At 41.4% G+C, this 9,961-nt stretch overlaps 2 protein-coding genes and 1 non-coding gene across 3 annotated transcripts; 1 reads left to right on the top strand and 2 right to left on the bottom strand.

Moving 5' to 3' along the window:
• Positions 1-233: 233 nt before the first annotated feature.
• LOC127785251 (bidirectional sugar transporter SWEET7b-like) lies at positions 234-1,152 on the bottom strand. Its single transcript, XM_052312685.1, has one exon. The coding sequence runs from the start codon at positions 1,133-1,135 to the stop codon at positions 338-340; it is 798 nt and encodes a 265-aa protein (XP_052168645.1). The 5' UTR covers positions 1,136-1,152; the 3' UTR covers positions 234-337.
• A 792-nt stretch (positions 1,153-1,944) lies between these two features.
• Positions 1,945-2,470, bottom strand: LOC127785495 (uncharacterized). Its single transcript, XM_052312958.1, has one exon. The coding sequence runs from the start codon at positions 2,446-2,448 to the stop codon at positions 2,161-2,163; it is 288 nt and encodes a 95-aa protein (XP_052168918.1). The 5' UTR covers positions 2,449-2,470; the 3' UTR covers positions 1,945-2,160.
• Positions 2,471-9,646: 7,176 nt separating this feature from the next.
• LOC127785512 (small nucleolar RNA R71) lies at positions 9,647-9,753 on the top strand. Its single transcript, XR_008019763.1, has one exon. It is a non-coding gene; the product is annotated as a small nucleolar RNA R71 (small nucleolar RNA).
• Positions 9,754-9,961: the final 208 nt, after the last annotated feature.

Genomic DNA, 9,961 nt, shown 5'->3' on the forward strand with positions numbered 1-9,961 from the left:
CTCTGAACTAGACGGTATGGACATGGTTGCTCGTGCTGATTTATTGGTCACATGGTGCTGTACACCATAACATGTTTGGCTCCTAGTCCTTTTGCACGGCTATTAACAACCCTGAAGAGGATGACAAACAACATTATAGAAAATTTTATTCCGAAATTTTGGAATCCATTTGACAAATCAAAATTACAGGATATAATATATATAATCGCAACTTCACAAATAGATATAAAACACAAAATTACATTGGTTACTAAAAAAAAGTACTATGACTTGAATGTAGAAATTGGTAACACCTAACTAGCTTACAGCGTTAGACTTGTTCGATCACCTAACTAGCTTATGACTCCATCGTGATATTGATCATGACATGGCTGGCAGTGCTGCCATTGATATCGTCGTCCTTGCTGACAGGGGTGACGATGCTAGTTTCCTTGGCGACAGGGGCCACGGTTAGCAGCTCAAGATTCTTATCTTGCTTCTTGGGTGTGGTCCGGTAGTAGATGGCATAGAGGATGAGTTGCATGAGAGCAAAGAGCACGCCAAGACCATTGGATATGGTGATGAAGATGTCGAAGCGGATGAGCGCGTATGATGTCCAGCAGAGTCCATTGAGGAAGCTCACCACTGACAACAGCAACGGCATGTACTCCACGCTTTTAGTCTTCACAACCTGACTCATGATGGTGAGTGGTGAGGAGTACATGATGGTACCAAAGATGACGCAGAGGATGCCAACGATCAAGGAGCGTCTCTGATGGGTGTGTGCGCCCAAAAGCACGCCGAGCGCCACCGCTGCCATGAAGAGAGCCTCCGTAGCGAGCACCACTCCCATCTTCTTCTTGTTCTTCTTGTTGGAGAAGAGGAAGAAGATGGTGAGGTAGACGGCCTCGATGACGAGGCCAATGCCATTGATGGTAACGACGAGGATGCTGTTGGGATGGACGATGGGGAGACCATAGAAGACCCAGAGCATACAGTTGAGCAGTGTGGCCAAGTACGGGTCCGCCTTAAAGTCTTTCACGTCCTTCTCCTTGATGATCCGCCAGAAGGTGGGCACCGGCGAGAGGAAGAGGCCAAAGGAGATGACATTGCCAACGATGCCCACAACGTTGCGGATCAAGTCCGGGGACACCATCTCACCGGCTGGAGGCGGCAGATGTCGATCGCCTTGTTGTTTGCTTGGTTAATGCGCTTAAAATATTTCAGGTTGAAATTGCTCGCTTGATCGTACGAAGCGGTTGGTGTTGGTTTGGTAGCTCGTTGAAGCGGCGGAGGGCTGGATTTATACACGTTCGTACGTCCTAGGTACGCTCTGCAATCTGGATAGAGTCGGTATCGGAGTCTACTGGGATTAGGAAAGCTCGTTCCGTACGTGTCGGCCACGATTTGCGAGTCCGAGCAGCGTACGGCCCATGGCCAAACGGACAGATCACCAGGAGCCCGCTGGGCTGACTATGCGTGGGATGGAGGAAGTTCATCTTTCGTTCTTGTTTGTGTACGCCATTTGTTTCGGTAAACAGTTAATCTGTGATTTAACGAAAATGGTATTTTGCGCGCGCGTTGTGGGAGAATTAATACTCCCCAGATCGACCCCAGTCCAGCCCTGCACGAGGCCTTTTTGGCTTTCACTATTCTTGGTAGTGTTTATTATTGCTATTATTTGAATGTGGTTCTTAATAATAAGTTGTGTGCAAAAGATGTATTTGGAAAGTTGTCAAGAATTTGACATTGAAAGTGAAACAACCATTGGAAGTTCAAACTTTTCTATTGAAAGTTATCAGCAATTCCTGTTGAAAAATATGCAACAAAAAAAGGTTAAGGACTTCGCATGCTTTTGCATTTTCGTGAAAAGAATCACGCTTTTCTTTTTCGCCGACGAGAGTGCTGGCTTAAGATTAAACCGATTGATCTTAGCTAAGCACACAACATTTTTGTAATCTTTATTTGAAACAACAACACACAACATTGGAACATGAGGTAAAAAAAAAAGAGATACTCTTCTTTTGCCCATTTATGATTATTGCTAGCTTGCAACAAAATACTACGACAATTAAGACAACCAAAATTAAAACAATCATAAGTTCGTGCACCCTCATCTCCATACATCAATCAAAACAAAACTCGTAGCAAAGGCACACGTGAAAACACCTTCTCGGTAATTCACTCGTCGGGCTCGTCGGAACCGTCCGTCTCCGCGCACACACACCGGAAGTGCCCGGCCGGCTGGCCGGCGGCGGAGCAGATGCAGCGGCGGCGCCCGTTGTCCGTGGACCCACTGTCGTCGTCCTCCTCCTCGCCGTTCACGACGGTGACGACCACCTTCTTCTCCATCTCCGGCGCCTTCTCGGCGCGCTCCTCCCGCTTCGGCGGTGGCGGGCGTGTTGCCGCCGCCGGCTCGTCGTCCTTGGACGACGGCGGCATCTGCATCTTCTGCTGGTGAGCTGCCATTGGTTTGATGCTTGTGATGACACGTCCAATTGTTAGCTAGCTGCAACGAAACTAGGTGTGGGTGTGGCCGAATATATGGAGCTGGAAGAGCGGTGCGGTTCACCGAGATGACGACTCGTGGCTGCAACCTGCATGATTACGTGGCTGTGTTCGGTACCCTTATTTCCAACCCCTCTCCCTTGTTTTTTACACGCATATTTTTTAAACTGTTTAACAGTGCGTTTTTCAAAAGAAGTTTCGATATGAAAGTTGCTTAAAAAGTTTAAATTAATTATTTTTTAAAAAATAGTTAATACTTAATTAATTACACGCTAATATAGACCGCTTCGGTTGGGAGGAGGGGTGCCGAACACAGCTATATATGGGCCTTTCCATTGTGGAAGACGTGGCGGCATAACGGAGAAACACAGAGAGCAATGAGACACATCTTGAGCTGTAATCTCTGCAGGAAATGTTTGAGCAGTTGCAGCGCCAGTGAACATGTGAGAGTTATATTTTACCTTAAAAAATTTCATGCAGTAAATGGGGACTATTGTTCTTACTACACGAGGTTTTATTATTATTGTTATTAGAGCATCCTCAACGAACTACCAAAAATTTAATCTCCTGAATCTTTTTGACTGTCTATCCGTCACTCGGTTGATTTATTTTTCACTTACACTCAAATAGGTTACTACTAAAGAAAATATCGAAAGTCAAACCGACACAAAGCTTTCGAGACTAATAACCCCGAAAATTTGACAAAATGATCGTTTTAGGAAACTTATTTGAGGATTGAACCGTGGTAAAAACTAATTGCAAAAATAAATCTTTTATTCAGCGCCAATCCCGATAGCGCTGCGCAACAAGGGAAAGCCAAATCAGCAAAGCTTAGCGGCACACTACTTGGCGTTGAGGTCTTCATTGATAAAGGCGCAAACATGCGCCTATGTTTACAACAACTCTTCTTAGCTCAGTGGTGGGTGATATCATCTTGCAACTAAAAGGTGCTAGGTTCGACTGGATTTTTTTATAATTTAGTCATTTTAAAAAAAACTTATTTCGCAAATAGATTTAAAAAAAACTTATCCTAAAAATGATCCTTTTTAGGGCGCCAGAGTCACTAGGGCCGTCGTCCCCCACCATTTTTCCCTCTCTTCTTCTCTCTAGTGTAGAGAGAGATGTGCACCATTTTTATTTTTATTTTATTTTTTTAACACTTAGGAGCTCATAAGAACCTACCATGAAAAAAATAAACTCAAATGGACGAAATATGTATGTGACTCGTAGAATTTTCCAAAAATCTACCGAAAAATATATCCACGGAATATGTAGGTGTTTTTCGAGTGTCATTTCTTAGAATAGGTTTAACTTTCTCATACGTGCTCAGAATCAGGCAAATAATATATCCACGGACATCTACAGAAAAAGTTACATCTGATTCTCCCCGCTTTGTCGGGTTCGGCGATATTAGAATCTCTATGAGTTTATGTTTTCTATGGTTGGTTCTTGTGTGCTCCTAAACGTGAAAAAATATCAAAAAAATAAAATAAAAATAAAAATTGCTGGGGGGTGGGGCAGCCACACTGGCGCGCTCCCCTTGCCACCTCAGCACCTCCCCACCACGTCAGCAGGAGGACGACGCCAGATAGACTGGCGCCGTCCCATTGGACGATAGCGCCAGTGACTCTGGCGCTTCTAAAAAGGACCATTTTTTCAGGGGACTATTTGCGAAATAAGTTTTTTAAAAGGACCAAATTATGAAAAATCCATCTAGGTTCGATTCCCAATCACCCCTTGTTTTCTTCTTTTTCTTATTTGTTTCTTTTACTGTCCTGTAAAAAATAAATCGAAAGAACGTAACTTTCTTAATTTTTTATCTTTAAATTGGAAAGAGTAACTTTTTTGTATTGTTCTCTTATTCTAATATGGAAAGAACGGTATTTTCCCAATACCCTCTTAATATTTATATGGAAAGAACATTAGTCTCCTAACTGTTTCTCCTAATATTTACATGGAAAGAAAATTACTCTCCTAATATTTATATGGAAAGTACTAATCTTTTTCTTATTTGTAAAGTTCAAAATGAAAGAAGTTTTTAAACGACATATATTTTTTAAAACAAATTTACTTTTTTTCATTTTTTTCAAATTAAAAACAAGTAAATTTACAAATAAAGAGAGAAATAAAAAAAGCTAAAAATAAGAAAGACGCAAGGGTGTCGATTTATAGTATTAATACAAACATGATATTATATAATTTAAGTTCCAAAATTTAATTTTTTTTCTATATTCATATAACAAATATAAAAAGAGAACGAAAAATAAGCTAGATAGGAGAAGAAATGATGACAAGGAGAAATGATGGCAGAAATGATGACATATCAGTGCTGGCAGAAATGATGACAAGGAGAACCGGGGCAGGACTTGGACGGGATCTCATTTGTGTTGGGTTTGGCATAGATTATTTTGCCATTGCAGTTTCACTGCTTAATTAGTTCGTTTTGTGGAATATCAACTTGTGAGATTCATTTTAAATTCAGAATTTATCCAGATTGTTTCTTCTACCTTTTGTCCTGCGGTCACCATTTGTTTGTAGAAGATAACCTTCTTGGCAAGGTCAACCGCATTTCGCTCGGTTGATAATCAATGGAGAAGTGCCATAGTGACTGTGTTGGAATTAATAGATGGGTCTTAGCCTATTCGAAGATTAATTCTTTGGAAAATCACAAAAGCCAACCTCATGGGATGGCATGCATGGGGAGTTTAGTACCACCTTACTTATTCTAGAAAAGGGGGACCTCCTTAAAAGGGAGGATGCCCTCCTAGCCACTTGAAGCATGTGTGGTGGAGAGAAGAGGGGGAACACACGTGCGCGCTCGCTGGCCTGGCCCGGCCTGGCAGGGCAGGCGGCGCGCGTGCACGACGTATGCCTCAAATGGTCCGCAAAATTGGATCCTCACCCTTGCGTAGATGCAGCCTCCTTTTGCAGTTTTGTTTTGCTGCAGGAAATTCGGATTTGTTTTGTTTTGGAAACATTCCGAAAAATCCGGTGCGTGTAAAACGGCGTGGAGTCCGGATAAGTTACGCGTGACTTATCCGGTTCGGTTACGCGGAGTGGAGATCGTGCGGGCGCCCTGATCAAGCGACCTATCTCTATGTAAGTCGATCCGCCGCCTTCACGCAACACACGTGAAATCTATCTAGGGTTTGCCTCCTACTCTGTGCTGCGCCGTCGCTCGTAGACTACTCCATCCCGCTCGCCGGCGTGCACCGGCGATCGGGAGAGCAGGTCTCCGGAACCTCTGCCTTCGACGTCCTGCACCGGGAGAAGGTGGCAATAAGGTTTTTGGGAAGCGCTTCGCGCGACTGCTCCCTGTTTGTCCGCGACATCTCGTCTTCCTCTTCGCTCGCGTGCTGCGCACCTTCGTCAACGCTCGCAACCGCAAGTGTTTCCTGCCGAGCAACCGGTTGTTCCGCAACCTCGGTACGTGCTCAACATGTTGCACATATTTGATCTGTTCACGTTTTACTGTTTAGTTTATATGTGTAGATCTAATGATGCGTTCATGCTAGTATACATCTGCAATGTCATGATTTATTTATAAAATAAATTAAATTATTATATACCTATAATCTCAGCAGATTGCCTGGAGTTCGATCATTCTAGCCAGAGCCTTTGTTTGGATCATGAACGTCGGGTCTCCATAATCGATCTATCCAACACCTATCGAAACATCGGTACCTGGTTCTGAATGGCTATGAGTAGCTAGCACAGTATGCATGAAATTTTTTCTTGTACATAACTGACGGATGCAAAAGGGGTGAACAGATGTGCAGGATCAGTGTGGATGGTTACCTGGTGTGGCTCTATCATCATTAACCAATTATTTCTGACACATGGTCCAACACTTAATGTTGAACTTTTTCTTCCATCACAAATTAATCTATCTGTTGTAGTGATCAGAAGCAACAAAGAGTAACACATCACCTGTGAAGAATGCTACCCCTCCGTCCCCTAATATAAGAAATTTTGACAATTTATTGCATTGTTTGACCATTCGTCTTATTAAAAAAAATTTGAATTATTATTTATTTTATTTATTATTTAGTACTTGAAGCACAATTTTTTGTTTTTTATATTTGCACATATTTTTTTAATAAGACAAGTAGTCAAACCGTGCATCGTAGTTGCCAGCCATTGCATATCTCCCATCCCATGCCCGTCCTCATCAGCTTCGGTCTCCCACGCTTCCTCGAGACTGCCAACATTGTGAAAAGTCCAATTTTATCCCTAAACTAGGACGCTATTTAGATTCCACCTTAAAATTTTTCAGCCTATCACATCGAATATTTAAATATCTGCATAAAGTATTAACTATAGACTAAAATAACTAATTGCACAGATTGCGACTAATTTGCGAGACGAATTTTTTAAGCCTAATTGCTCCATGTTTGACAATGTGGTGTTATAATAAACATTTGCTAATGATAGATTAATTGGGCTTAATAAATTCGTCTCGCGGTTTATTAACGGATTCTGTAATTAGTTTTCTTATTAGTGTCCAAACACCCCATGCAACACCCTATATAATATCCGACGTGACACGCAGAAACTTTACACCCCTAAATCTAAACACTCCTTAAGAAACCATTTATTTTTCAACATAAACTTTGCGAACCATTTACTTTTCTACCCGTGCTCTCCCTATCTGTTTTGTTGACTGCAGCCTCTCTCCAGGTAGATAAAATATTTCCCACCCCATCAGAAAGCCGTCAACAAGGTAATACACATGACAAAGATCTAGGGTAGGTAAGCCAAATCATAGTATGGACAGGGAGGATGGATTCTAACATCTAGTAGTATGTCCACCCGCACTGCGCACCGTCGATGAAGTTGTCGAGATGCGTGCTCACGCTATGCAGTATTCACCATTAATCCAAAGGAATACAGCGCGATACATTTATGGATCAAGTCGTCGTTTCTTATGGCGGAGCATTATATTTTAAAAATAGTTTCTAGCTTAGGAGCTTCGGTTCTCGGATTTTTGGGTGTATCTCTAATACTTTACTTTTGTTGTAATACTATAGTTAAATTAATAGAATTATATTCTTTATTTATTTACGCTCATGGTTTATGTATTTCTTTACTCAATATATGTTCTGTAAGTAGTATATACTTCGTATATCTGCTTCATCCTAGGCTACGTGGATAAAGCTAGTTGTTCCATGCTATAAGTGTGTTGATGAGAAACACAACAACTTGGGAGATTTACTTCACTCCAGTACAGGTCTAAGGCTTGCCTCGAGTATCAAGAGCGTGCCAGCTAGTTTGTTATCGGCTGATAGAGCCGATGATATATCGTCAGGACCTACCCGATACGGTTGAACCAAATCAGCTGTGGCTTTGAGATGAACACGTAAAACAAAACCCTAAATATGCCCTATCAGCTGTAATACCGTCTCTTTTATTTTTATCAAGACAATATTATAGAAATAACCGATAAACCAATATTTAGAGTAAGGACAGATAATGTATTGGTTGTTACTCCAATACAAACTTATATAAACAAATTAGCCTAGATAAATATGTCAAATAATAAATAGATCTCCAGATATGACAGTTTAATCGAGATCAATCAGACTTGATGTATTTATATAGAGTAATATTTCTATATAAGTGGCAAATATAAATAAAACATATTATGAAACAAGCATTGTCATGTATATTAGGCAAGATCTGCTGAAACTCCGATATTATCCTTAATTATGATTATTTCTAGCTTAGTTTTTTGGATTCTAGACAAGACTAGGGTTGATGCAACTCAAAGTATATAGAGAAACCTAAAGTGTAAACAATCAAGTAATTAATCACTTTTCAGGATGGTAAATATCTTAGCTAATCTAATCTAGTAAAACGACTTAGCTGATACCGGTGTAAACCCTAAAGCAAGAATCAGCCGATATGACTAAGTTGAGATACTAAGCTAGATTAACTATGATATATGATAAATGATGACCACAACAAAAAGACTAATAGTCTAATACATTTAAAACGATATAAAAGCCCAGATAGTGCAAGCCATCAAGACAAGTTACCTCTTGTCAAGAGATTGTAGCCGATGCCCCGACTTAAAGCAAGAACTCATCGAAAAAGTAAAAGAAAAGGGTCGCGATGCACCGAAAGTTGTATTGGTTGGATTGTTGTCCCTTATAACAATGAACTGGGGTTTATATTTATACCTAGAGTACAAAATTCGTCCATTGTGGACACGACTAAAACTTTCCTAAAGATAAAAACAAAATGGCAGACTCTTACCATATCTCTAATTCAAACTGACATTAAAATCCTATTAATAGATACAATTGCCTTAAATGAGCTCTATCTCTGTATCTCTGTATGTCAATGATGGTTATCTTAATTGAGGACCAAACCGAGCCTCATGTTGTATCGGCTGCTTTCCATATCGTCTCACTCAAACCATGACTCTGTTGAACCTAGTTCATGGCTTACCAAATTTAGTCGTTAACAGTTGTCAGCCGATGCGTAATCTGTTTTGGTAAGATCCAATCTCCTTCAAATCCGCTTCGATATCCAACTCCAAATCCGAGTCTAACTTGCCAAATTTCACTGTTAAGACATGAATTCTCTCCAATGTTTTGCCACTGGACGACAGTCTCTTTAACATCATCTCATTTATCTTGGTTTGGCAATAGACATGATCTTTCAAGGAGGGTTAATTGGGATTGAAGTTACCATTGTTGCCTCCTTGATAGTATGAGCATGGTTGATTCCACCCCTAGACTCCTTGTGAACGGTACCCGTTGTTGTTGTTCATGAAGAAGACATCTTCACGGGTCTTGGGGCAATCATTCCTCGACTGTTCAGTATTGTGGTAGGTCTCACACGTCATACAGACGTCCAAGACCTGGACTATACCGTACATTTTCGACTTGTGTTGAGCGCGTTGATCCAAGCGCTTTAGCGGGAGGTCCATCTAAGAAGCGAGCATGTTTGTCTCCTTAACGGTGTGCATGCCCCGTTGACAGGATTGGAGTCGATCTTCAGTCCATCCTTGATTGGAGACCATCTTCTTAATTAGTTCTAATGCACGAGCGATAGTAAGTGAGAAGAAGGCTCCTTCAGTAGCAGCGACAATATGGTCACGGGCTGACTGCATCAATCCGTTTAGAAGTTCTAGATGATAAGCCAATTGTCCATCCCATGGTGAGGACAAGTCATGGTGTAATCTTGGAGCCTCTCCCATGCCTCTGGCATCGGCTCATTGTTGGCTTGCTGGAAACATGAAATTCTCCAACAAAGGGTGTTGGTTTTGCCCATCAGAAAGAAGTTAGCCAGGAACGCAATTGAGCACCTCACCCAAGTGTCTATGGCACCTCTCTTGGAGTAGAACCATTGTTTTGCACTCCCGAGTAGATAGAACGGAAACAGACAGAGCCTGATGGCAATAGTTTCATATAGCTCAAGGAATTGCTAGAGTTGTACGTTCGTATCCTCATTGGCCTTCCTGTAG

The sequence above is a fragment of the Oryza glaberrima genome, chromosome 9 (genome assembly GCF_000147395.1).
Source record: "Oryza glaberrima chromosome 9, OglaRS2, whole genome shotgun sequence".
NCBI classification, from domain to species: domain Eukaryota; kingdom Viridiplantae; phylum Streptophyta; class Magnoliopsida; order Poales; family Poaceae; genus Oryza; species Oryza glaberrima.